Here is a 27,497-nt window from a genome sequence, read left to right as displayed (position 1 = left end):
CCAGAATTGGAAAAAAAAGTGATATATAGATTTTTATCAAGCATTTGAGAAGACACTCATAGTTATTATTCAGGTGCCTTATTCACGGTCTTTGAGCAGCTTTTACAGCAAAAAAAGAGAGATAATTTGACACAACAATTTGTTATTTAGAGGAAAAAAGAATAGGATAATAAAAGGACATGTCTAATTTAAAAAAATTGTGCAATAGTAGAATTTGGTGAAGTTATTTGGCCACTGGCATCCCTTAAAAAAGTAATAAACATAACATTTATCAGTGTGGTCCTCATATTTAGAAATAAATATTTTTCCATCAACTCTCTCTGTCAAGAAAAGAAACAGAATTAGAGAAAGAAAGAAAGAAAGAGAAAAAAAGAAAAAAGAGAAAGAAAGAGAAAGAAAGAAAGAGAAAGAAAGAAAGAGAAAGAGAAAGAGAAAGAAAGAAAGAAAAAAGAAAGAAAGAAAGAAAGAAAGAAAGAAAGAAAGAAAGAAAGAAAGAAAGAGAGAAAAGAAATTTTCTCTCTGCCCTCTATGGGGTGTCTTTACTTCTTTTTTTTCTGTCCCTCAAAATTCCTGGTTCATTTGCTCATTCCCACCCATTCATTTGTATGGTACCCCAGGAAGTTCTTAAATATTGAATAGGATTAAAAAATAATTGAAGCTTCTTTGACATTGCTTGGAGTATTTGGGGCAAGGGAGAGGGGGGACAGTTTTACTTCCACTGCTAACAGTGATCCATAACTCATCCACATGAGATATTAAATGAAATTACTCGGCCTCATTTTTTTTTCTCTGCCTAAAACCCAAGTTGGAGAATTTACAGATGTGATTTGTGTATGTCTCTCAAGATATTCATCATCCCAGAAAAGTTCACACTGAAAATGCCATTTCATAAAGAGTATCCATAATATCCAGGAGAATTCTGAAGGGTGCGCATGAAGCCCATGAGTTCAAAATAAAGTTATGACACTCATTAATTTACAAAGTAGCGAAAGACAAGCGGTGGTTGAAATTTTACTCAATTTATGTAAGCTGATCACAAAAGATCAACACCTCCTAATATTTCACTCTGATGGCTGAAGATGCAAATGAATTGCAAGGTCAAGGAGCAGAATGAAAGAAAGGGGAGTAAATTTAAATATAGAGAAAACCAAAGTGATGACAAGGGGTACAGCAGCCAGTTGTCAAGCTACGAATCTTATGGTCTTTAGGACCGCTCTGTGCTTCTAACTTGCCAACAGTGTGGGAGGGAGAAAGGGGAGAACTTTGAATCTATAGGTGTTCTTATCAGGGTGAGAGCTGGAGCTGTTGGAGTAAGGTTCTACATTTAGTCAAGAAAAACCAAATGCACAGGTATAGCATAGGGGGTACCTTGCTCAATAGCAGTAACTGTGAGAGGGACCTTGGAGTCCTAGTGGACAATCACCTAAATATGAGCCAGCCATGTGCTGCAGCTGCCAAAAAGGCCAACACAATGCTGGACTGCATTAACAGAAAGATAGAATCAAGATCACATGAAGTATTAATGCCACTCTACGATGCCTTGGTAAGGCCACGCTTGGAATACTGCATCCACTTTTGGTCACCACGATGTAAAAAAGATATTAAGAGTACAGAGAAGAGCAACAAAGATGATTAGGGGACTGGAGGCTAAAACATACAAAGAACAGTTGCTGGAATTGGGTATGTCTAGTTTAATGAAGAGAAGGACTAAGTTTAATGAAGAGAAGGATGAGGGGGGGGGGACATGATAGCAGTGTTCCAATATTTCAGGGGTTGCCACAAAGAAGAGGGAGTCAAGCCATTTTCCAAAGCACCTGAAGGCAGGACAAGAAGCGGCGGACGGAAACTAACCAAAGAGAGAAGCAACCTAGAACTAAGGAGAAACTTCCTGACAGTGAGAACAATTGATCAGTGGAACAACCTGCCTCCAGAAGCGGTGAATGCTCCAACACTGGAAGTTTTTAAGAAGAGACTGGACAGCCATTTGTCTGAAATGGTATAGAGTTTCCTGCCTGAGCAGGGGGGTGGACTAGATGACCTTCAGTGTCCCTTCCAACTTTATTGTTATTATTATAATTCTGGGAGGCAAGCTGTTCCATTGATTAATTGCTCTCAATGTCAGAACATTTCTTCTCCTACTTTTGGGTTGGCTCTCTAACAGTCTTCCCCCTATTGCTTCTTGCTTTTAGGTGCTCCTTCCTCTGTGACATCCCCTTGAATAAGTGATGGCGAACCTTTCAGAGACCGAGTGCCCAAACTGCAACCCAAAACCCACTTATTTATCACCGGGTGCCGGATTTTGAAAGGTGTTCATTTGACTTACAGTAGTTCATTTAGTGACCACTCAAACTTACAACAGCACTGAAAAAGGGGACGTATGATTTTTTTTTCATACTTTATGACCATTTTAGCATTTCTGTGGTCACGTGATCAAAATTTGGATGCTCGGCAAACCGACTCGTATTTATGACGGTGGCAGTATGCCGGAGTCACGTGACCCCCCTTTTGTGATGTTCTCACAAGCAAAGTCAATGGGGAAGCTCGGTTCACTTAAAAAACATGTTGCTAACTTAACAACTGCAGTGATTCACATAACAACTGTGGCAAGAATTTTTTTTTTAAAATTGAGCAATTGTAAAGGGCTTCTCTGCGGTTGGTTGGATAGATATCTATTTCCTGTTCCCACAGAACATCCTGCTCAGGATATCGGTGTGATAACACAACTTCTCAGTTTGTGTGAGCCTTTCTCAAATAGAAATGTCTCTAAAGAGACATATTTAGAGAAATAGCCTTTCTCTAAAAAGAAGTGGGGGGGAAAATGCAAGAAAAATGTTGGTCCTAACCCAGGGGTGTCAAACTCAATTTCATTCAGGGCCGCATCAGCATTGTGGTTGCCCTCGGGGGGGCGGGGGGATGATGGGTGTGGCCTACTGGGTGGGCATGGCCAGCTCTACATCGTTTGCGTCAAGGGTGCCTGTGGGGGCCTGGGCAGGAGTGGGGCAGATCTGAGGGTCTCCGGCAGAAGGGGTGGGACCGGGGCAAGTGCCAAGGCATGGTCCATTTCTTCATTCCTCACAAAGGGGGACACCTCCCCAGCATGCACCCAGGGGGCGGGGCCAACGCGGCAGGGGCTGGTTTCTCGCTGTTTCCAGATGGCCTTGTGGAGCTAAGACTGAATGCGTCTCAGCATAGATGGCCACCACAAAATTGTACATTGGCTCCCGGCCGGCCTGGGCCAGGGCCAAGGCAGAGGGGGGCCATTCCCTCACTGTTTCCAGGATGGCTTCGCAGGCCACATGAAACCACTTCGCGGGCTGCATCTGGCCCCCGGGCCTTGTGTTTGACGTGTCTGTCCTAACCGAAATCCAGACATTCTAAACATTCAAGTTTTAATTTTGATTTTAACTTGTATTGGAAACCACCAAGAGACTACAGGAGTTGGCAGCATAGAAAGTCTAATAATAATAAAAAAATCTCATTGGACTGATTTGGAAAAGACCTTTTCTTTCTTTCTTTCTTTCTTTCTTTCTTTCTTTCTTTCTTTCTTTCTTTCTTTCTTTCTTTCTTTCTTTCTTCCTTGCAAGATGGGATAATAGCATGTGTGCATGTGTGCATATGTCTCTAATAGCTTTGGAGATATTTGTCTGTCATTTATTAGAACCCTGGAAGACATATTTCTAATGCTTTTGGCACCCTTTTCTCTTTTCCTCCACTCCCCCCAACGCTGCTCAATTGCATTGGCCTGCGGAGTGTCAAGCCCAACCCTTTATAGTCCAGTGTGAAGCCAGCGTATGGGACTAATATGTTAACATCTGTTCTGTACAGCAGACGTACAAATGACCTTGGTGTATCCTCATTAATTTTCTCTCAAAACAAACCAGCCAGAACTATTGCTAGTAGAAACAATTTGAAGAACATCAGCATATAGTCAAACTTATTTAGTCTGTGACATTGATAGAGAGCCTGTTGCTGTTCAAAGGCAAATTCATCAAGGCAGCAGCAAAGAAACAAGTCACCTTGACTGAACACGCAGAAAAGATCAGTACTCTGGGAACATGCTTTTTCCCCCCTCATCCTTCTATTCCTTCCTCTTTTCTCCTCCATATAATTCTTCTTTTTGAATACGGAATAGGCTCATCAGCCTTTAGGAAAAGTCTTGAGCAAGATTTGAGCAGCAGGACACAATGGTTAAATGCAGAAGATTTAACCAAGTCTCTTATAGTTGTATTCTCTCTCTCTCTCTCTCTCCCTCCCTCCCTCCCTCCCCCCCTTCTCTCTCTCTGTGTATTATGCATATGCATATTAATCCATAAAGTGTGGCTGTAGTATTATTTATCCTCTTATTTCCCCCTTCTTCAGATATTTAGACTGGATTTGGCATCTTTATTCTATTGTTATTATTCTCTACTTTTTTCCGAGTAAATTCCTTCTGTGTCTAACTTTATTTGGCATATAAAGTAGTCTTCTTCTTCTTCTTCTTCTTCTTCTTCTTCTTCTTCTTCTTCTTCTTCTTCTTCTTCTTCTTCTTCTTCTTCTTCTTCTTCTTCTTCTTCTTCTTCTTCTTCTTCTTCTTCTTCTTCTTCTTCTTCTTCTTCTTCTTCTTCTTTTCTTCTTCTTCTTCTTCTTCTTCTTCTTCTTCTTCTTCTTCTTCTTCTTCTTCTTCTTCTTCAACAGCTTGGGCTGCACATTAGACAAATAACCTATTGGATCCTCATATTAAAGCAACAAATTTCATATGCAGTCAGAATTTGAAAAAAAAAATCACAGCCCTTTCTTTGACTAAAACAGTTCATCTGAGATCTGCATATCTGGTTCTGATTTGCTTAATTTGTTGGACTGCTTCTGAAATAGGTTTTGCATTCTTTATTTTATGCTTTTTATTTAATCTGTTTCTTTCATTCCATTTTCACATGTGTTCTCATTAACATTCCATGTTTTGTATTCTGTATTTTGATTTGGCCTATTGGCCATTCAACAATCAAGTTACATCCTTTAAGAAAACTCATGACATCTGAATCCTTGCCAGTTTCAATATACATTGTATATATGGTCCTCGTCTGAATGCATCAGGGTTTCAGATATAAAGGCTTAAATGAATAAATTGTTAACAATATTTCTAGTAGGAAATGCTGCAGAATTGTTGGGGCCTGGACTAAAGTACCAAATCTGCATCTCCTGTCCATATGCATCCATATTTGCCTATGTATTGATTCTCATTGGTACCTGCCAAGGCATCTTATTGAAATCAGGGACAAGCGCTTTTTTCAGAAGAGTTAGAAATTCAGTTCAAGTCCCTTGTTAGTGTCTGAGTCTGGCTTTTTCCAATCAATATTAGAAAGAACCATTTCTCCAACCTCTACCAGCCTAGCTAGGTCTACAATCTTTATCAGCTCTGAACAAATACATCCTTCTATTGTTCCAAAGGTGCTTTTTCAAAAGGCAACTGGACTTCGTTTTTTGCTTGAAGTTCATTTCTGAAGAAGCTTCTTGGATGAGAAGCGAAACGTCTTCAAGGAAAAACAAAACCCAGTTGCCTTTTGAAAAAGCATCTTTGGGACAACCAAGACCTGGATGACTGAGAATCTCCATAGATATCCTTCTGTTGCTTTCGGAAGGGGGGGGGGAGCATCCTTTCTCAGTGAGACAAAGGAACAAAGTAAAAAAAAATAATAATAATCTTTGCCCTTACTTTCTACCTGGCATTATTTGAACAAAAAGGGATGCTTTGCAAATCGGTACATTCTCCCTGTGCATCATAGGAAGGGATGAAAGTAAGCATTGGCTAACAGATGAAAATGGGTTTCTTCCCTCAATCATATTGAAGCAATGCAAATCCTGAAATACAATCTTTACTTGCACATTCTAATTAAGAGTATTATTCCCTCCCCTTCCCCCAAATAGAGAGGCCATTTGTCAAATATGGCCTGAGAGAGATTGGATTTCTTCAGCTTCTAAAAAGTTTGACCAAAACTTTTTTTTTTTTTTTTAAAGACACAAGTTTAATAGAATCGTGCAGGGAATTTAGATACACAACGATGTTTTATCTTCTGCCTTCCTTCCCCACAAAAATCAGAAAAGATTCTTTAGTGGATGCCTGTCTTTTGCGGGCCCCTCTCTGCTTAGCTATACAACTTCACAATATGGTGTGTTCAGAGACAATCTCCAGGATCAAGTGAGTAGTAAAAGGCATTTAAAAAAAATGATTTTGAGAAAAATGAGGCATGGATGGGGCTTTCTGAAAGCATTTGGCTGCCAAGTTAAGGAACTGAAATTGTCAACCTAACAAATTTGTCCTTCTAACCATTTAAAGTTTTCTGGTTTTCTAGGACAGGCCTTAGGATTGTTAGAGTCCTTCCCAAAACTGTTCTACAGTTGCAATTTCTAATATGGAAGGTAAACAAAAGAAAACAGATGCAATGGAAGTAATCATGAGATGCATGGTATTTTAATTTAAGGTATTTTAATTTAAGTTATAATGAATGGTGTTTTTCAAACTTGGCAAATTTCTGTGAAGAATTCAGGAGCTGAGTTGAAGAATCTACGAAGGAGTTGAAGTGAAACCAATCTGAGAAGGAGTTAAAATAAACTCTACGCATCTTCAAGCTGACAAGTTTGAAAAAACACTGCTCTAAATGAAATTAAATCTAGATTTTGTTCTGGTTCTGTTCTCCCTACTACTACTACTACTACTACTACTACTACTACTACTACTACTACTACTACTACACACACACACACACACACATTCTATATATGATAGGTATGTATGAATATTCGGTTCATACAATCATTGAAACAGAATCAGTTGATGGGGATGGATTGAATCAAGTGTCTCTAAAATTTTAGAACTTTTTTGGGTGGGTGAATCAATGTGGATGTCCGATCGGATCTAATTCATTCAACAGTTTAAACATCCCAATTAGAATGATGTTGATCAAATCCCAGTCGGATAATTGCTTGAATCAAAGTTTGACCGATTTCCTCATTTCTAAAAGATGAAGGTAAATCTTTAGGCTTTCAGTTAGTCACACATTTCTGCTGTAAAGATTGTATTCCATTTTGCAGCACAGAAAGGATTCTGAAGATGAGTGAGAAGAGCACTAGTGTAAATGGGCAATAAAACATTTACCCAAGTGCATCACGAAATGGTCTAGCATCAGGAAGCAACAACTGACTGAAGGTATCCCTAAAACTAGCCACTGATGAGAAGTAACTGCTAACCTATGGAAAATAGCTTGACTCCCTCTTCTTTGGGGCAGCCCCTGAGATATTGGAACACTGCTATCATGTCCCCCCTTGTCTTTCTCTTTGCTAAACTAGACATCCCAATTCCAGCAGCCGTTCCTTATATATTTTAGCCTCCAGTCCCCTAATCATCTTTGTTGCTCTTCTCTGTACTCTTTCTAGAGTCTCAACATCTTTTTTACATCGTGGTGACCAAAAGTGGATGCAGTATTCCAAGTGTGGCCTTACCAAGGCATTGTAAAGTGGTATTAATACTTTACTTCACTACTTAATACTTCCTTGTAAGTAGAGGATGGCCTGTTTTAGTTAAAGCAGGTTTCAAGGCAAATCGGACAGCATGAGGCATATCCACTCATATCAGTGTAGCATCAACTGACTGACATGCCCAGTTGCTAAAACCAAACAGCTGCCCAGGCCCAACCAGGAAGAGATGGCATTAGTTCTAGATGGTTGCTGGAGCTGCCATAATTGAACAGTGAGTTCATTATATCAAGCCAGTCTCTGGAGCTTTTCACCATCCCAGTTAAACAGCAGTAATAGAAAGCAGCTGGAAGAGGACGTTAGGTCAGCTGAATCATTAGCCCTGAAAATTGCATGACGATCACTTCTTGTTTGACAGCAAGACTTTCACACATCATCACCCTCTTAAAAAGGGGAGGTCAAACAGTCAGCTGAACTTGGTGCAGGAAGACTATTAAAAAAGAATTGTAGCTCGGAATTTCGAGAAGTCCACCTCTCCAGGAATCGATGCTTTTAGAGACTCATAGGGCAGAAAGGGAGCTTGGAGGACTTCTAGTCCACCCACCCCCCCTTGTCCAAAGCAGAAGACTTTATTCCATCCCGGATCCTGCTCCCATCTCCCCACCCTTCCGTCCAGTGGTGGGATTCAACACTTTGGCAGAACCAGTAGCTAATTTTGTGTTGCCCCAGGCCCAGAATGGACTTCCGGAAGCGGCATCCACACAGAGAAATGGTGGTTCACCTATTTGAATCCCACCACCGCTTCCATCTCTTCTGGAGAGCAGTGTTCTAGAAAAGGATGCTGAGCAATACAAATTGGATTTCGGCATTCTTGTGGGAATGGTTTTAGGTCAGTTGAAGGAATAGAATATAGCAGCTGGCTTCATGTGATGTTTACCTGCATGTACAACACCTTTTGTTAGTCAATACGCTGCCATTTTGTGCCAAAGAGCTATTTTTTTCTCTTCTTTCAACAACTCTGAAATCCCTTGTGTCAGGGCGACTGAATGGAACTTGAGCGTTTACTGGCTGGATGCCCTTCCTGACACCTAGGCGGAGTTCACAGCAGACAATTACTCACTGCTCCCAAAGAGAGAAAATATTTGCTGCTACCTACAATTGAACTCACAGTCTCCTGACTCTGAGGTGAGAGCTTCACCTTTACGCCACTGCATCGTTCTTGCCAAAGGGCTAACATGCTGTGGCTGTATTTTTAATCACACCAGGATTTGCAAAGGCAGCTTCCTTCTCAACCTTTTGGAGACCAGAAGATAAGTCATGATTCTAATAAGCAAAATAAAGCCAGGGGTGCGATTCAGCCAGTTCGCACCAGCTCGGCAGAACCAGTAGCTAATTTTTTTGTTGCCCAGGCCCAGAATGGACTTCCTGAAGCGGCATCCATACAGAGAACTGGTTGTTCACCTATTTGAATCCCAACACTGAATAAAGTGTAACAATACATAACTCAGACTGGGAAATTACCTTCCCTAGCAACTTGGTTAGGGGAACATTTTATTGGCCTGAGGCACCATGATGGTATGTGACAATCACCTTGGGAAATGGAGGAAGAGCTGCAGACTAGTACAGGGCTTTTGAACCAGTGGTACGGGTACCACCTGTGGTACATTGGCACCTGGCAAGTGGTACGCCACCATCCTAGAAAAGTAGTAGCGGGGGAGGGGAATGAGCTGAACCGGTGGTAGCACCGCACAAGCCTGAGCAAGAGACAGTTGGAGCTGCAAGGCTGTCAGGGCTTAGTGGCTTTGTTTCAGTAGGCTCTTGAAGTGGGAGGGAGGAAGAGAGGGAGGGAGGAAAAAAGAATAGCAGAATAACACTTGGAAGGGACCTTGGAGGTCCTCTAGTCCAACCCCCTGCTCAAGCAGGAGACCCTATATCATTCCAGACAAATGGTTGTCCAGTCTCTTCATGAAGTCTGCCTCTTGTTCTTCTCAACTACATGCATCTTTGCTTGGACCCACCTCAGCATAAAATGTACAGTCTTCTAGCATGTTCATCTGGCAAGTGACTTACGAATGGAATGAGGCCAAGTCTTTTCAAACTACTTGACTCAGTTTACCCTACTTGTCAACACAAGCTAATCGTCGTGTCAACTCTCTTTCCATTGATTTATTTTTGTTGAATGCATATTTTGCCTTTTCTGCCAAAAATGGTGCTGAAAGGCATTTGTTTTTGTAGGCCACGATTTGGAAGGGCCAAAACTGTCAATTATGGTTTCTGTCAGATTTGCTGTTTCTCCTGTCAGTTTGCATTAAAGGAATAAAAAAATGACATGAAAATACGTACATGTTATTGTGTATATTGATCTTGAAGAGTTGCATTTTTGCAAAGAGGGTTTTTTTTTTTTTTGCATCGTGGCTTATTTCTATATAATATAGACACCAATGTTTACTTTTAGACACATTTTCCTGAAATGTATACTTTTTTTTTTTTTAGTTTCTATAATGTGCTGTTTTGGTATATATTTTTGTCCCAGACAGTATCTTTATGAGATCAAGAAATGATAAATGATTTATATATAATTAATTATATTTTTGTGCAGAAATAATTTTGAGTAATGCTAATTTAGTAAGCCAGTAGAACATGTTAATTTAATTTATATCTTCTCACTTTAACCATAACATCTCTCTGGTTGCCAAAATACGTATATAGCCAGGATAAAATTAGATTCCACTTGTTTATTTTTCAATATAATTTAATTTCGGGTCACTTGTGTGATTACTATTCTTAAATGTAATGTTTCCCATGTTGTTATGCTAAATGAAGAGGCAGGTTTGAGAAGCATTCTCAAAGATGAACATTTAAAGTTGGGGAAGGCTAGAGGCATTTGACTGTGCTCTGGAGTCTTGCTGTTTTAACCCTCTTAATTTGGTTAAATTGGTTGCAGAATGCAAGTAACCAGGTAAAGTTAATTTAGCCCTTAGTTTGGGGTTGTGGTGTTTGCATGAAACACTAATCTTCCTTGACCCAGTTTTATGTCAAAAATGCTCACAAAATTGTGGTTTGTTGACAAAGCACAATTGACTGGCGTTGTACAATGCATGAGGCTGAAACAATGAGATGTTGCAGAGCCATGTACAACAGTACTACCTGAGCCTTTGGGGTCAATTCTCGAGCAGTGTTGCGGTGTGGTGGCTCACACCGCAACACAGTGGTTAAAAGATGCCAGAGAAGGTCTATACTCTGCAAGTTTGAATCCTACTACTGTGTGATGGAGTAAGCTCCTGTCACTTGCCTCAGCTCCTGCCCGCCTAGCAGTTCAAAGGCACATAAATGCAATTAGATAAATAGGTACCATAATAATAATAACAATAACAATAATAATAATAATAATAATAAGATAACAAAATACAAAGACCTACAAATAGAAATAGAAAGACTGTGGCAAAAGCAAGCAAGGCTAGTACCAATAGTCATAGACTCCTTGGGTGCGATCCCAAAACAACTGGAGCACCACTTGAACACAATTGGCATTGACAAATTCGCTATTAGTCAATTGCAAAAGGCGGCCTTATTAGAAACTGCTTCCATCCTGCGACGATATCTGTAATACCATCAAACATCCACATCTGCCTATCCCAGGTCCTGGGTAAGGACTCGATAGGTAGACAAAATGCCAAATCCAGTCTGAACATCTGGCTGACTGTGCGATGATCGATAATAATAATAATAATAATAATAATAATAATAATAATAATAATAATAATAATAATAATGTTGGTAGGGACCTTGGAGGTCATCTAGTCCAACCTCCTGCTCAGGCAGGAAACCCTATACCATTTCAGACAAATGGCTGTCCAGTCTCTTCTTAAAAACTTCCAGTGTTGGAGTATTCACCGCTTCTGGAGGCAGGTTGTTCTCCCTGTCAGGAAATTTCTCCTTAGTTGTTGGATGCTTCTCTCCTTGATTAGTTTCCATCCATTGCTTCTTGTCCTGCCTTAAGGTGCTTTGGAGAATAGCTTGACTCCCTCTTCTTTGTGGCAACCCCTGAGATATTGGAACGCTGCTATCATGCCCCCCCCTCATCCTTCTCTTCATTAAACCAGACATACCCAATTCCAGCAGCCGTTCCTTATATATTTTAGCCTCCAGTCCCCTAATCATCTTTGTTGCTCTTCTCTGTACTTTTTCTAGAGTCTCAACATCTTTTTTACATCGTGGTGACCAAAACCAAATGCAGTATTCCAAGTGTGGCCTTACCAAGGCATTGTAAAGTGGTATTAATACTTCACTTTGGTGGGAAGGTAACAGTGTTCCACGTTTCACCGTATGCTTTGCTCTGTGGCATGTTGTCAGGCTGGCCACATGACCATGGAAACATCTTCACATCTTCAGATAGCATAGGCTCAATGGCTTAAAGAAACAGAGATGAGCACCACCCTCTAAAGTCAACTACAAGTAGTAGAGTAAAAACCTTCTTACCTTAGAGCAGTGTTTCCAACTTGGGCCACCTCAAGATGCATGGATTTCAATTCCCAGAATTCTTCACAATGGCCATGATGGCTAGGGCATTCTGGAAATATATACATTTGGATATATTTGGGGGGGAAATTGCTCTAGAAGCATGACTTTACAACCTCAACAGTGTTCAAAATTAAATATGTGCAAGATGACCATTTCCCTCTCAATATACTAATTTGAATATATTTTGCTACCGTGTAGAGTAGGGTTCCTCAACCATGTTGACTTTTAAGATGTTTGGACTTTAACTGACTGGGGAATTCTGGGAGCTGAAGTTCACATTAAAGTCAAGGAACCTTGAACCTCAGCTTCCAGATCTAAAAAGGCAAATGTGATTCAGACCATCTTTCAGCTTCTGAATGACCTAAAAGCAATGATTCTCAACCTTGTCAACTTTAATTTGTGTGGACGTCAACTTCCAGGATTCCCCAACCAGAATGGAGAATTTTGGGAGTTGAAGTCCACCCATTTTAGAGCAGCCAAGGTTGAGAAACCCTGGTATAAAGGCTGTAAATTCACTCCGAAGCCCAAATCTATTATTCTGACTTTAAACTTTTGCTTTAAACAGTTGCCTCTCAAAGATTGAATGATTGATGAGTTAACTCACTACCTCATTATTCAACATATCAACGGGGATTATGGATTAAACAATTCAGCTAAATTAACTGATGTTTCAGATCAAATCTTGGCTTTTGGATATTTGAAGCCTTCTCTGGAAGCTGATGAGAAACTGTCTAAAAATGCTGAATCTATTCCATTGATCCCCTATACACCGAGCAGTCTTCTGTTTCCATCATAGTTATTATAGGTCTGACAATTTCCTCTTTGCACTCTTCAGCAGGAAACAGTATATCACAGTGATGGCGAACCTTTTAGAGACCGAGTGCCCAAACTGCAACCCAAAACCCACTTATGCATCGTCGGGTGCCGGGTGGGTGTGGCCCATTGAGTGGGTGTGGCCCATTGGGTGGGCGTGGCTGCGGTGGTAACAGCAGACTGGGTGGGACTAAAAAATTCAATCAATCAATTCCAACTTGCAAGATCCTTTTTTTTCCTGCAAGAAGTTGAAATTGACTGATTGATTGAACCTTTTTTTTTTTTGCACACGGCGGCAGAGGCCTAAAGCGGAAAAGGTTTTATAAAATCCAGCTGAAGGCCTAGGACTGGGGCGACAGTGCGTGTGCCCACAGAGAGGGCTCTGAATGCCGCCTCTGGCACCCGTGCCATAGGTTCGGCACCTCTGGTATATATTTTCCTTACCATTATTTCTTAAAAGTACTAGGAATCGGGAGGCGTTTTTACTTCAACAATCAAAGAAAGTATTTCCACTGGATTTATTTTATTAGTCATCCAGTATTTTCAGGGAAATGGTCATCTGTTAAGCGTAGAAAACAGCACTGTACAATTGCATAATTTTCTGAATGCTGTGACATCTTTCAGAAACAGCCACTGAGGGCAATCAATGGCTGAGTGCATATACTTGAATGAGGCATCTATGATTAAAACATAGAATATCAGAGTGAGGACAATTAACCAGTGGAACAGCTTGCCTCTGGAAATCATGGGGCTCCATCACTGGAGATTTTCAAGAGGAGGATAGACAGTCACTTGTCTGAGATGGTATAGGTTCTCCTGCTTGAGCAGAGGGCTGGACTAGAAGACCTCCAAGGTCCCTTCCAGTTCTATTCTATTCAAGTTCTAGTCCAACCCCCTGCTCAAGCAGGAGATCCTATAACATTTCAGACAGGTGGCTGTCCAATCTCTTCTTAAAAGCCTCCAGTTATGGAGCACCCACAGCTTCTAAAGCAGTGGTTCTCAACCTGTGGGTCAGGACCCCATTTGGGGTCGAACGACCATTTCACGGGGGTCGCCAAACAACGCAGTCCGCCATTTTTTTCCCCTTTTCCTTAGCTGTGCTACTCCCTTTTATTCTATTGGCTTTGAAAGCCAATAGAATAGACTCTCTTGAATAGAGTCTAATTCTATTGGCTTTCAAAAGCCAATAGGAATTGTCCAGGGTGTCTCTGCCCTGCTGAGCCCGCCAAAAGTCCCATTCTGCAAACGGTGCTGCACCAGTTGAGTAGTCCTCGACTTACGACCGGTTGAGTAGTCCTCGACTTACAACCGGTTGGGGGGGTCACGGCATTAAAAAGGTTGAGAACCACTGCTGTAGATGGACGGAGAGAGAAAAACAAGAAAGTCCAGTTGCCTCATGAAAAAGCACTTTGGGGACATCTTATGGGTTCTTTGATTTTGGCTTGATGCCTGATGTAAAGCCACTTTCTCTGGCTTGAAAGCCACAATGTGAACTCTAAAGACATCCACTGGTGCTAACAATGCTTATGGAAAGTAGGGCTTGCTGTCATGAATGTAATTTCTCTGTTAAAGGGAGGGGGGGTGAAGTGGGGAGGATGAGAATTTTTTTTTTCCTCCCAGTGGCTGTTAATGCTATTTTTACCCTGGCATGTACCTCCAATAAAAGTGCAGAACAAGCTCGCGTAGATCAAAAACAGTATCCCAATCAACCAATTTGGTGGAACATCAGTCAGCTGTGCCAGTTGAGTAAAACAGCTCTCAGAATCATGCTACCTGGACTGATAATGAGAAAAAAATGAGGGGGGGGGGGAAATCTCCTATCTCTTCTTCTGCCTATGTTAATTTCTTTTATTTCTCTAAGCCAGTGGAGGGCTTGGGGAAAAAAAAATTGGTAATGGAATAACACTTCCAATATAAACTGTTATTAAGAAGAAAAATAGGTCTAGTGAAATTGTAAGCATTCTTACTTGAAAGCTAAGAAAATTAATTCACGCTGTGCTAATCCAATATACATTCAGGGTTTTTTTTTTAATTTGTATTATTTTGATTTATGTAGCTGCCCAACTTACCCATAGATTCTGGGCTGCTTACAGCAACGGAAAGAAAAAGAAAAGGTATTTGGCAAACAAAATCTATATTAAAAAAAAATACAGGTAGTCCTCAATTTACGACGATAATGGACTAAGCAAGGTAGCTGTTAAGTGACTTGCACCTGATTTTATGACCTTTTTGCCACAGTTGTTGTTAAGTGAATCACTGCAGTTGTTATAAGTGAATCTGGTTTACCAGCCTGACTTTCCTGACTGGGAAGGTTGCAAATCGTGATCATGTGACCCAAGAATGCTGAACCATTGCCAATGCATGCTGGTTGCCAAACCTCCAAATTTTGATCACGTAACTGTGTGATGCTGCAACAGTTGTAAGTCGCAAGGACCAGTGACTAAGTCACTATTTCAGTGCCATTGTAACTTTGAACCATCATTAAACAAATAGTGGTATGGCAAGGACTATCTGTATGTTGCTTATCTCAGTTGTAGTGTCGAGTTGTCTTACTGTTGGGAGTGTATTGTTGAGTTGAGGGGGAGGAGATGGAAGGGTATGGAAGAGGTCAATATTTTAGGTAGGAAAAGGCTTTGGGTTGATTCAATTACCAGGTGCCAAAGTAGCTATATTTTCAAACACCTGATGCCTTCTACTGAGGACAGACTTAATGGCTGAAAGATGTAATGCAAATCATTTTAGCAAATTTACATTGCTCTTTCATAAAGGGGTGTTTCGGAAATACTGAGGTTGTCCTGAAGTTAGAAGTTTTCCTGTTGAAATCAGGAATGGAATGGAAATAAAACTATTTCTGTTTTGTCCCAAAGGTGCTTTTCGAAAAGGCAACTGGACTTTCTTGGTGTTTTCTTTGAAAACATTTTGCTTCTCATCCAAGAAGCTTCCTCAGTTCTGAAGAACAGCACAGAACTCAGTAGAACTGAAGAAGCTTCTTGGAGAAGAAGGAAAATGTTTTCACGGAAAAAAACCCCAAGAAAGTCCAGTTGTCTTTTTGAAAAGCATCATGATGGAGAATCTCCATAGACATGTTTCTGCCTTACCTTCCCTATTGCTGTGAATTACCTGCTAGTGATGTCTGTTACTTTAAAAAAGCGACCAGTGGAATTAGTCATTCGTCGGATCGATGCTAATGTGATGTTTTTCTTTCTTATCATTTGCAGGCTTTGACAATGCTGATGACAAACAACATAGAGGTAGGATTTTCTGCTTTGACTTGGCTGAAAGTATGCCCTACCCTAGTTGTGTAAGCAGTATCGTCTGTAAGTTTATGGGATATTCATTGTTGGTCTCTGAAATTTGGAGTGAGTGGCTCTCGAGTTGATCTGTGAAATTATTTTACCCATAATTTATGGCTCTTTCTTTCTGGCTGTCCATCTTTGATCTTTTAATCCTTTCCTTTTTGAAAAAGAGGTCAATGGTCACAGTTCATGGCACATTTTTTTTTCATTTCATAACTAAGTGAACACTATTATGTTACATAATATGGCATTTGGTGGAAAATCAAGCTTTTAAGGAAACCTAGACATTCTTTTAGATGTTTCTAGTCCATAAAGAGTGCAGAGGCTGGCTTATGATATAGCAAGCATAATTGTGGAAGGAATCGGTATGTTTCTTTTATGTCACTATAGATATATTGACGAAGTGGGTGAATGCTGAAAACCCTGTCATAATGTTATAATAATCTGTGCTTAATTGCATTTGGGAAAGGCATGTGGTTTCTGTTTTCTTCGTGTCTGCTTCCTTGCATTTACTAGAATAATCCACTGTAAGTGCTGGAAGACTGGCTTGATCTTCATTATATTCCTAATTTTGGGTTGGCCTTTTGTAGCTTTAGACCAGCGTGTCTTAGCTTAATCTTTAATGGCTCCTAGACTTAGTTTTGATTGGCATTATCTTAAAATCCCTCTGCAAGTCATCATGTCTGTCATCAGAAATCCACCACCCCTTCTTTCATCACACCTCCATAGTAGATGAACTTCCAAAATAAATTATCCATGAGAAAAATGGAGCTCCTTGCAGTTTAAAAGTTGGCCACTTCTGTTCCAATTTATTTGGGTGGTATTTTGTACTTCTGCACAAGAATGCGGGTTTTTGTTTTTACAACCTATCTCATTTATAGGGAACAAAGTATAGGGTGGATCTTAGTATATTGTTGGCTGTTTAGTATTTCTCAATCTCAGCAACTTTAAGAAGAAGTGAGTTTCTTGATGCTCTTTGAGCTTGGTGGTTTTCTTGCAGATGTTTCATTAACCAAAGCACTGATGATGTTACCTAGTTGAGTCATGAAACTACAAGAAAACTACCAAGTGAGTATCAAAGAACCCTCATTTCAACCCTGAGCTACAAATATGTTTATCTCCATAACTTCTTCTGTTTCTTAGTGTTGACAAGTGGGGGCTTGACAGTGAGGTTACCTACATTCCCATCTAATCTATTCTCTCATGACTTATGGTATATGTATTTTTACTCTGTCACCTTTTCCATCCATTCTTCCCTTGTGGGAATTGATGTTTCTTTCCATGGAGGATTCTTGCCTCTGTCAACATATATAATAACCAAGTTCTAAATTTTCTTTATAATACATGTGTTCCGAAATGCACGGAGCTCCTAGTGCATCGGAAAACTCTTTCCATAGCCTATTTTTTTATCCACAGTGCAATTAATTCATCATAGCTCCACAGTCCTAGCTGTGATGCCTTTGTAATAATCACACTTTCTTACAGTGAGCCTAGATGCCTTTGTTTTAAATGTGATATCAAGTTGATGGCCCAGAGTGCTTTTTTCTGAACGAAGTGAGGCTCAGCTTCACAGCAGGAAATTTGCAGTGTTCACTAAAGCTAATTTTTAACTATAACAATATGTCTAGATGACTCCAACAGCTGCAGCCAGAGAAATTTTTCACAGGAACCTTTGGTAAATTAAATTGTATTATTAAAGAGAATAGATAAACTTGGCTAGCTGCTTTAAAGAATGAGGACAGAAGTTCATTTGCATTGGGCGAGAAATGACAATCTAATTCACTTACATTCAACTTGAAAGTGCTGTTTTGAAGATTTCAAACCTGTCTGCCTTGCAAGCATGAATGCTCACTTAATCATCAATAAATTGAATAGTGCGGAGATGTGATTGCATAAGGTAATCTGTGATTGCATCGGCTGCCTTTGGTAGAATGCTCAAACCAGGGGTTGTGACCGAATCCTGTACATTGAGTTAAAAAGCACCCAATTTCTCCCCCCCCCCTCCTGATTCTGAATCCTGGCAGAAACACAGGGCTTGCTTTGTTCTGGCTAACCACATGCAAGTTAAATTTGGCATCTGACGCTATTGGAATCTTAAAGTCACCAAAGGGGAAATGTCTTTGATAAAGATAATTCTCCTGTCCGAGCAGGACGAAGGAAATAGAATTAAAATGGCTTGGTTTGACAAGAAAGAGTTTGTGTCAAGAAAAAATTAGGCTTGGGCCTTCCTCAGAAGCTTCTTGCTACCCCCTCGTTTTGTAGTCTCCAGTCAGAACTGAAGGAGTTTCTTGGATGAGAAGTGAAACGTCTTCAAGGAAAAACCAAGTCCAGTTGTCTTTTTTTTTTTTTTTTAAAAGCATCCTTGGGGTTTTGAAATGTTTGTTTCCTACACCTTGAAGTGGCCTTGCTTCTTCCCATTCCAATGATAGGACAGTTCTCCTTTCCACAGTCTCTCAGAATGAGACTTTTTTTTAATGTGCAGATAACACCTGGGAAGAGCTCTTAAAATAACATCTGCCTCTCCCTGTACTGCATCTTTTTTAAAAAAATGTCTTTCCCTTTGTAAATATTCAAATGACAATGTCCGGGTTTTTTTTTTTTTTTTTAAAAAAGATTATAATCTCATGCATATGGATCCTAATAAAAAGATGGTTACCACAAACGGTTCAGCTCTCTTGTACAATAATACACTTAATGGAGCATGTTAAAGCCATTACAAAACAGACTTTTTGGCAGGCTGGAAGGTGGCCCTTTGTTATTTAGAGGGCAATAATTGGCAACCTTCAGCAATCAGAATTCTGGGTGATTCATTTCTGCCGTCTATCACTGTATTGAATGGGAATCAAAATGCTGTCTTGCATCCATGGTTGACAGTTTGCATGGCCAAATATATATGCCCCAAAGAAGAGGGAGTCAAGCTATGCTCTCCAAAATACCTGAAGGCAGAACAAGAAACAATGGATGGAAACTAATCAAGGAGAGAAACAACCTAGAATTAAGGAGATAATGCCTAACAGGGATGACAATTAACCAGTGGAACAACTTGACTCCAGAAGTGGTGAATGTTCCAACACTGGAAGTTTTTAAGAAGAGACCGGATGGCCATTTGTCTGAAATGGTATAGGGTTTCCTGCTTGAGCAGAGGGTTGGACTAGAAGACCTCCAAGGTCCCTTCCAAGTCTGTTATTCTATGTTATTATAGTTTTCTCTTGATTTGTTCTTCTTAGGGCTGAGAGAGAAGGACTGGCCCAAGGTCACCAGCTGGCTTTGTGCCTAAAGCAAGACTAGCCTGATACTTTAACCGTGATATCAAATAACTCTCACATACCATGTTATAACCCCCCCCCCCTCTATATTCTGACTTCAGAATATAAATGCCCAGTTCACTCAACAGGCGAGTTACCTCAGTCAGACTACAAGCCACCCCACCCCATGCTAATTCTGGAGAAGAACATTTGTCCACTTTTTAATTCATACTTCTCAAACCAGAAGGAATTTGTATGGCAGATTCTATATTTTTCAGAAGGTGTCATACAATTTGCATTTGAAAACATATGCATATTAATTAGTCCACTAGTGATTTGCAGAAAAAATATGCTCTAGCAGAAAAGAACGCAAAGATGCTTGCAAATGTTTGAAGCCTCTCTCCTTTTCCCCACCCCCCACCTTTGTTTCCTTCAAATTCACCAACTGATATGGCAGTGGGCCATACCGAGCATATGGTTTTGAAAGTGAGAAACAAGATTGACAGATTTATTCATCTCTTGTGTCAGGCTTCCCTCTGGCTCATGATTTTCAGTGCAAAGGGTGCTTGTAGTACAGACTAGCTATAAGCATGTTATCAGTGCACACTTTGCTTATCCAGCAATGCCATTCAGTAAAACACACACACACACACACAGAAAGAGAGAGAGAGAGAGAGAGAGAGAGAGAGAGAGAGAGAGAGAGAGAGAGAGAGAGAGAGAGAGAGAGAGAGAGAGAATGCACATACTTGTTCTGAGCAGTAGATCAAATTTAAGAAGAAGCATGGTTTTAAAAATGTCAAATGACATGTTTCACTTCTAACAATCATTTTAATGCAACGGCCCTTGCTTTTTTAAAGTTGACACAACTGACAACTATTCTGCAAAGTAGAAAGGAGGGGATGGGCCATGCATAGGTTTGTATGCTGACAATAATTTCTCTCAAGCAAAAGTAATGCAATCTTTGAATTTCAAGAGCACCTATCACTTAGAACTTGCATGATATGTTTTTTTTTCTGAGAGGAGTTTGTTTGCTAGACTTGTATCCCATATTTCCTCTATGTCATAGGATGCTGGACTCCCACCCCCATTCCCTTGCCCCAGCCATATTGGAGAGTAGATTGTGCTGAGAAAGATTGATTGCCTCAGAGGCATAAAAAAGAGCTTCCCTGGCTAAAGATGTGCTGGAGTCTAGGTTTCCCTAATCTTTAGTCTGACACCTTCACCACTGTTCCTGCAGTGGAATGTAGTCTGGATTCCCAGGAGGGAGGGGCTGCATTCCAGAGGGTAAAGAGACTGCAAAGATTAGATAGCTTGTCCGGGAGGAAGAGAGTTAAGAAAGCTGCTCCCTAGCAATTCTCAAAGGGTATCTTTAATGATGCAAACAGTTGCTTTAGTTTGGCAAGATTCTGTCTATAGGTGAGGAACAATGAAACAATTCAGAAGCAACTCCATATATCTGTGGGCAGGAAGTTGGACAAGAAGATCTCCAAAGTCCCTTCCAGCCCTAACAGTTCAGATGTCTCAATAAAAGGAGCAATCAAGAAGGACATGTTCTGTAGTTTCTATCTCTCCCAAATCACAGAGGCATCTATTACATATATAATATGAAGCATGAAATAAATTAATTTGGCTTCTTTGAGCTTCCGGCTTATTCCACTCTCTCTTCCCTCTCCCTAAAGGAAGTCCTTGAGTTGAGTTGGAGGTCCACCTGGATTTACAATGCCTGCTTGATCAGTAGGTAGAAAGCATGGCCAGAAGACCACATTCAATTCCTTCATTTTACTTTTTTTTTTTAAGCACTTCTCAAGTAGATTACTCTAGTGATGTGGTGGCGAACCTGTGGCATGTATGCCACAGGTGGCACAGAGAGCCCTCTCTGTGGGCACACGTGCCATCGCCCCAGTCCTAGGTCTTCAGCTGGATTTTATAAAACCTTTTCGCTTTAGTCCTCTGCCACCATTTGTAAAAAAAAAAAAAAAGTTCAATCAATCAATTTCAACTTCTCTCGGGGAAAAAAAAGAACTCGCAAAGTTGGAATTGATTGATTGAACTTTTTAGTCCCACCCAGTCTGCCATTACCACTGAAGCCACGCCCACCCAATGCACCACACCCACCCAATGGGCCACGCCCACCCAGCACCCAACAATACATAAGTGGGTTTTGGGTTGCCGTTTGGGCACTTGGTCTCTAAAAGGTTCGCCATCACTGCTCTAGTGCAAACAACTGAGGAATGCTTTGAAAACTTAGGAACTTTTGACCGTGGGGATGTGGCAATGGTAATACAAATGGAAGTTGCATTACTATTAATGTTAAATATATGAACCCAGGCAACACGTTGTTTATTAAGCACTAAAGATTTGTAACTATAAAAACATAATAAAATATCTATTTTAAAAAAGGTCACGAATGATGATCATGTGACCCCCGGACAATGCAACTGTCATAAGTACATGCCAGTTGCCAATGGTCCAAATTTTGATCAGGTGACCATGGGGATGCTGCAACGGCTGTAAGTGCGAAAAGCGATCACATATCACCTTTTTCAGTGCCATTTTAACTTTGACTGGTCAGTAAATATATTGTTGTAAATCCAGGACTAGCTGTGATTCACAAATCTAGTTATATATGTTTGGACTATGAGCACTGCAGCAGATCACATTTCTGATTATGGGAATTTGGAAGTAGAACACAGTTAATTCTACAGTGACACATAGATCAATCTCTGTTGATAGTTGTACAGCTGATTTCTGAGTGTCGTGCAGTTTTTCTGCTTTGAATATGGTTTTAAGATGGGTAGATAAGAATTTTAAAACGATTGCTTTAATCAATGTCTATTCATTTATTCTTTTGAAGAGAAAATATATATATTCCAAAAGTATTAAGATGTCAGGACTGTATGCATCTCTGTCAAAAATTAGGCCCCATAAGGAGAAGCTCAAAACTCAGAGATGCAAGAAATATTTTATCAATTTTTTTTTTAAATTAAGGGTAGGGTAAGGCAGAGAAATATTTGCATGACAGAATACAAATACTTAACTTTTTTTTTCCTAGTTTGTTTTGCAGTTTCATCAAGTTATGCCTAGGCTTTATCCCCACCATATACATAATTGAGCCCCATTTCCAGTTCTGGGCTTTCCATGGTTTAAGTCAGGGGCAACTTTTAAGATTTGTGGACTTCAACTTCCAGAATTCCTCAAGCCAACGTGGCTAGCTGAGGAATTCTGGGAGTTGAAGACTACAAGTTTTAAAGTTGTCAAGTTTGGAGATCTCTGGTTTAAGTCAAGAGATGAAGATGGATATGTCAGATGTAAAAAGTATGCAAGGAAGACTTACTGACCATCCCACCAGGAATCCCGATTATCTGTGCACCATTCAGAGTCCCCCTGTGAGAAAGATGGGTTTTAAATGGTGATGAATAAATGATCAATCAATCAATTAATCAATCCCCATAGTGGTAATGATGACACAGTGTCACTCATAGCACCTGTCCTATAGCCTACATTTGTCCAAAAGGACCCCCTTATAACAGAGTATTCATATGGCATGGATCCAGGTTATCTGAAGAACTGTCTCATGAAGATGGGATCAGCCCACCCCATCCGTGCTGGCAGAAGGGGCATTGCTGCAAGTCCCATTGATCAAGGAATTTTGGCTGGTGGGATCTAGAGAAGAGTCTTTTCTGCTGTGGCTCCCACCCTCTGGAACATTGTGCCCTCACATTTATGACCGTTGCAGTGTCCCGGGGTCATGTGATCCCCTTTTGCAAATTTCTAACAAGCAAAATCATTGGGGAAGCCAGATTTACTTAACAGATATGTTCCTAACTTAACAACTGGATGTAATAATTGTGGCAAGAAAGATTGTAAAATGGGGCAAAACTGTCGTGCTTAGCAACATAAATTTTGGGCTCAACTATGGTCGTAAGTCGAGAAATATGGGTATATGGGCTACATATAAGTTTAATCAATCAATCAATAAATAAATACCAAGTTCTGTAGACTGTCAGGTGATGTCAATAATTTAATGAAAAGCAGGATACCAGCTTATGAAATGCCAGCCTGGCAGATGATTTATTTTCCTGCAGATTTTATGTGAACTTAATGCTCAGTAATATAGCTCCATCAATTTGGACCATCTATTTCATTTTTGCTCTGCATATCATAGCAATTTGGAGACTATTTCAATTATGAAGCCTGATTTTTTTTATTGACAATTAAACCATCGGTAGCAACAGACTAAGCAAGACTGAATGTATACATTCTTTACTTTAATAAGCTTGTGGAAACAATATACTTACCTCCATGATGATGGCATTTTGTTTCTTGAATCAAGTGTACAGTCATTATGTAAATGTGATTTGACATTTGTCCATTGTGCTATTCATTTGTTTCTTTTCAATTTCATATTCAAGTTGCCAGCAGAATATAGTTGATTACAAGGCTGCAGTCCTGGGAGAAAATTCTATGGAACTCAGGTGGAAACACTGTTAAATAAAGAAATAAATCCAGATTCTTTCTGATTAAGTAAAAACACTGTGACATTTCTTTCTCACTTATTTATTCACGTTTTGTTGGCTTTCCTAGTCTGTTTTTTTTCTAGGACAGCCTTTATTTTGGTGCAAGCATTCAACCCTATGTTTAAAATAATCCTCATCAAAAGAATGAATAGATGATGATAGAGATGATGTAGATAGATATAAATTCTTAGTCAAAAGTTTAAGGAAACTTATTCCAGCCCAGACAAATGTTGTCCAGCTTTTCTTGAAAATGTCTAGCAATGGAGTACCCACCACTCCAGGAGGCAAGTCCCCAAAGGTGCTTTTTCAAGAAACAACTGGACTTTCTTGTTTTTCTTTGAAGATGTTTCACTTCTCATCCAAGAAGCTTCTTCACCTCTGACTGGATGGTGGGGAATAGAAGGATTTCCATTCCTTGCAGACTGCTGGTCATTTGCATTCTTTTAGAAAATGGTTGAGGCCACTTGGGGGTTCATCTGTGTCCTCAGGGTCGCCTGAGTAATGCAAATGGGTGTGGAGCCTTGTACCACTCAGGTGGCCTTGAGGACACAGATAAACATCCAAGTGGCCCCAACTATTCTCTAAAACATGGGTGTCAAACTCGCCGTGTCACGTGACTTGTTGTGACGTATCACAACTTTTTTTGCATTGCCAAAGTTGGGATGGGTGTGGCCTCTGCATGATGCAACTGGCCCATGGGCCGGCATTTTAACACCCCTGCTCTAAAAAAAGGCAAATGACCAGCTGTTTGCAAGGAATATAAATCCTTCAATTCCCCACCACCATCAGAGCTGAAGAAGCTTCTTGGATGAGAAGCTAAATATCTTCAAAGAAAAACAAGAAAGTCCAATTACTTCTTGAAAAAGAACCTTTGGGACAACCATGAGCTGGATGACTGAGAATCTCCATAGACATCTGGAAGGCAAGCTATTCCATTGGTTAATTGTTCTCACTATCACAAACCAGATTCATATTAGTAGATATCCTGGTTGCCCAGATTTAGTCTCTGCTCAGATGCTGCTGATAGATAGATAGATAGATAGATAGATAGATAGATAGATAGATAGATAGACAGACAGACAGACAGACAGACAGACAGACAGACAGACAGACAGACAGACAGACAGACAAATATAGAAGAACAGCAGGCAGAGCAGGGGGGCAGAGTTAAACATGTCATCAGTTTAGAGACCTTGCATTTCCATAAGATATCTAAGTCCAGCCCACCAGATTTAGCCTCTACTCAGATGCTGCTGATAGATGAGATAGATGAGATAGATAGATAGATAGATAGATAGATAGATAGATAGATAGACAGATATATAGATAGATAGATACAGTGGTGGGATTCAGCCAGTTCACACCAGTTCAGCAGAACAAGTAGCTAATTTTTTGTTGCCCAGGCCCAGAATGGAACCTGACAACTGGTTGTTCACATATATGAATCCCACCACTGGATAGCTAGCTAGCTAGGTAGGTAGGTAGGTAGATGATAGATAGAAGCTACCTGAATTTTTAACTACTAAAGTCAAATCCCTGTAAAATAAAGTGCCCCTTTACAAATGAATTGATCCACATCTATATATACAAGCCATTTTCATACAGAAAAATATACACCAGACACCTCCTTCCTTCCTTCCTTCCTTCCTTCCTTCCTTCCTTCCTTCCTTCCTTCCTTCCTTCCTTCCTTCCTTCCGTCCTTCCTTCCTTCCTTCCTTCCTTCCTTCCTTCCTTCCTTCCTTCCTTCCTTCCTTCCTTCCTTCCTTCCTTCCTTCCAACAAAGTAGTCAATAAGAAGGAGAACACTGGGGGTGTAGACTTTCCAACGAGGGTTAAATTCACCAGGCATCACGACGCTTCAAGGAACAATTAAATTACAAAAGCTTCCAACTCTTTTTTTTCAAAAGCAGCAACTTTTATATCTGTTCGCCATTCCACCCATGGTTTTGCTCCCAAAGGTGTTACTACGTTCTTCTGACGGAATGCAAGACCAGTGTCATTTCCCCAGCCACAATTATTTATGGGGAGGGGAGCTCGTTTTTTCTCTTGGGTGATATTGCAAATTAGGGGCCAGGCTGACCATGGCTTTCAGTTAGATTTTAGACAGGCTGCAAAATGGAAGCCTCTCCTGAAAAGCGGAGGCCATCTCGCCAGTATTTTGTAGAACATGAAATGGTGCATCATAATTAATAGTGCTGTGCCAACATCTGCCCTGGAATTTCTCACCTGATCTGTATTCTCAGGATGCTGGAGAATTTCTCTGGACTCTGTTCTAGCAGGAGTCTTTGACTTGATTATTCGACAATTGGCAGAGGGTGCTGCTGCTAATCATATGTTTTCTGTTTGAAGCCTTTGCTGCCTTTGCTCCCCAGTATGAAACAGCTCAATGGGAGAAGATTTCTCTTAATGGTGGGCAGATGTCCTGCCTTTTCTGAAGCTTCCCTTCTAGAGATTTAACAGGAGCCGGCCCCGTAAAGTGTCCCTCATAAATAGGAACATCTGGATTGTACATTATTTTGGAGAGGGTGGCATTGACCAGAGCGGTATGGAAATAACATTCCTATATAACCCTGATCGGATATTATAATTGTGTGTATCCTTATTGTGTGTAACTTGTACAGATGCCTTCCTAATTCTTCATTGCACAGAAGAGGATCGTTGTATTTCCAACATCGACTCAAAATATTGCCGACCAAGAATTGTTTCCTCTGGGCTTTTCCTTTGAAGCAAATATTCATTAGATTTTATTGTTCATATCTGGCTGGAGGTTTGTTCATATGGCCATTTCTTATTGGGCTTTCTTTTCTTTAAATACTGCAAAAGATATAACCCTTTGCTTCTTATAGGAATGGCTGGGATGAGAATTTATTACAGGACCTCAGGGAAATGTTGTAACATCCATTTTTTTTTTTTAAAAAAAAAAGTTACCATTAATTTCATGGAATTAGAACATCGATTTAATTTGCCCTCCTTTAATTGATGTTAGGTAGCTTGGGAACTGATAGCCTCGCTTTGCAAATGCGTTTAATCACTTTTTGCTGCAAAAATCTCACACACTAGCTCCACCTCCATAATGCATACACACATCACACAGAGACCCACACAGAAGAGAAACAAACCCTGAGAAGTATGTATGTAAGATTATTTCTGTTTATATAAATACTATGTAATATATATACAGTGTGTGTTTGTGTGTATATATACACACACACACACACACACACACACATAATATTAAAATATATAAATAGAGAAAGGACTGAATTTCCTTCATCACTTCTATCTATTTATTAAGCACTGTTTTTTTCCTTCCAAGTTGAAAGGAATTTAGAGCTGACCTTGAGTCAATGAGACTCAAAGAAAAGAAAGAAAAGAGAGAGAGAAGAAGAAGAAGAAGAAGAAGAAGAAGAAGAAGAAGAAGAAGAAGAAGAGAGAGAAGAAGAGAGAGAGAGAGAGAGAGAGAGAGAGAGAGAGAGAGAGAGAGAGAGAGAGAGAGAGAGAGAGAGATAGATACCTCTTCACTTTCTTCCTTTGTCCCTCCCTGCCTATCCAAGTTTCTCTTTGTCCCATATTATATATTTGTTTCATGTAATATGGAACAAAGAGAAATTTGAACAGGGAGGGAGGGAGGGAGGGTGGAAGGGAAGGAAGAGTGTAAAA

General features: G+C 40.2%; 1 protein-coding gene across 5 annotated transcripts in view; it reads left to right on the top strand.

The window, feature by feature from the left end:
- RBFOX1 (RNA binding fox-1 homolog 1) overlaps window positions 1–27,497 on the top strand; it is a 1,591,566-nt gene that overhangs the window by 357,358 nt on the left and 1,206,711 nt on the right. For all 5 annotated transcript variants that reach the window (XM_039349789.1, XM_039349790.1, XM_039349788.1 and 2 more), the window contains exon 3: window positions 15,999–16,031. In XM_039349789.1, the coding sequence (XP_039205723.1) occupies window positions 15,999–16,031 (33 nt within the window). The remainder of the gene's footprint in view (window positions 1–15,998; window positions 16,032–27,497) is intronic.

Source organism: Crotalus tigris, unplaced genomic scaffold (assembly GCF_016545835.1).
Source record: "Crotalus tigris isolate CLP2741 ecotype Arizona unplaced genomic scaffold, ASM1654583v1 scf7180000018301.7375997, whole genome shotgun sequence".
Taxonomy (NCBI): domain Eukaryota; kingdom Metazoa; phylum Chordata; class Lepidosauria; order Squamata; family Viperidae; genus Crotalus; species Crotalus tigris.
Note: the sequence above shows the minus strand (reverse complement) of the source record. Positions and strands in the feature narration are given on the sequence as shown.